Below are 548 nucleotides of genomic sequence, written 5' to 3'. Positions count from 1 at the left end.
ATTCTTTCACAATGCAGTCATTTTTACTAATATAGGTATATATTAACCAGTTAAGTGTGTTTGACGACTATATCCGTCATGGAAGAATGGCAGAATTTTGTGTTATGACGGCTATATCCTTGAATAAATTCATTCATTTTCTAAAATAAAGTCGTCTTTTTGACCCAATATTTCAACAGCGCCACTTACTCTGTGTTTCACGACTATATCCGTCATCGCTTGATTATCGCGACACACACTGGGGCGCACTTTGCAAAATGATCGAAGTTTCAGTCTTTCTAGTTTTAATACAGTAACGCCTTTTCGTTATTACTTACATTGATGTACTTAAGTTGCTTGTCTCGAACTTCTGTAATGGTACTATATGCCTGGCCGAAAAGATTGCTAGTCTGACGACTCACATCCATCTCGAAATCCCTACTCGTCCGATCTATCCCCGAATTGATGTCTTGTACCGTTGTCTTAGCTTTTTTTATACCTGCGGTCGCTTGTTGCAATATATTGGATGGATAAGAGGGGAATCTCTGACATTAAAAAAACCAATTAAA

General features: G+C 37.6%; 1 protein-coding gene across 1 annotated transcript in view; it reads right to left on the bottom strand.

Annotated features, from left to right (window-relative positions):
* The window catches only part of LOC108627081 (uncharacterized), a 1469-nt gene extending 927 nt beyond the window's left edge, over positions 1 to 542 (bottom strand). The window contains exon 1 of the mRNA XM_018028133.2: positions 318 to 542. Within this exon, the coding sequence (XP_017883622.1) occupies positions 318 to 407 (90 nt within the window). The 5' untranslated portion in view covers positions 408 to 542. The remainder of the gene's footprint in view (positions 1 to 317) is intronic.
* Positions 543 to 548: the final 6 nt, after the last annotated feature.

The sequence above is a fragment of the Ceratina calcarata genome, unplaced genomic scaffold, assembly GCF_001652005.2.
Source record: "Ceratina calcarata isolate Rehan_Ccalc_2016 unplaced genomic scaffold, ASM165200v1 scaffold438.2, whole genome shotgun sequence".
Classification (NCBI taxonomy): domain Eukaryota; kingdom Metazoa; phylum Arthropoda; class Insecta; order Hymenoptera; family Apidae; genus Ceratina; species Ceratina calcarata.
The sequence above is the reverse complement of the archived record's forward strand: the minus strand, read 5'-3'. Positions and strand labels throughout refer to the sequence as shown.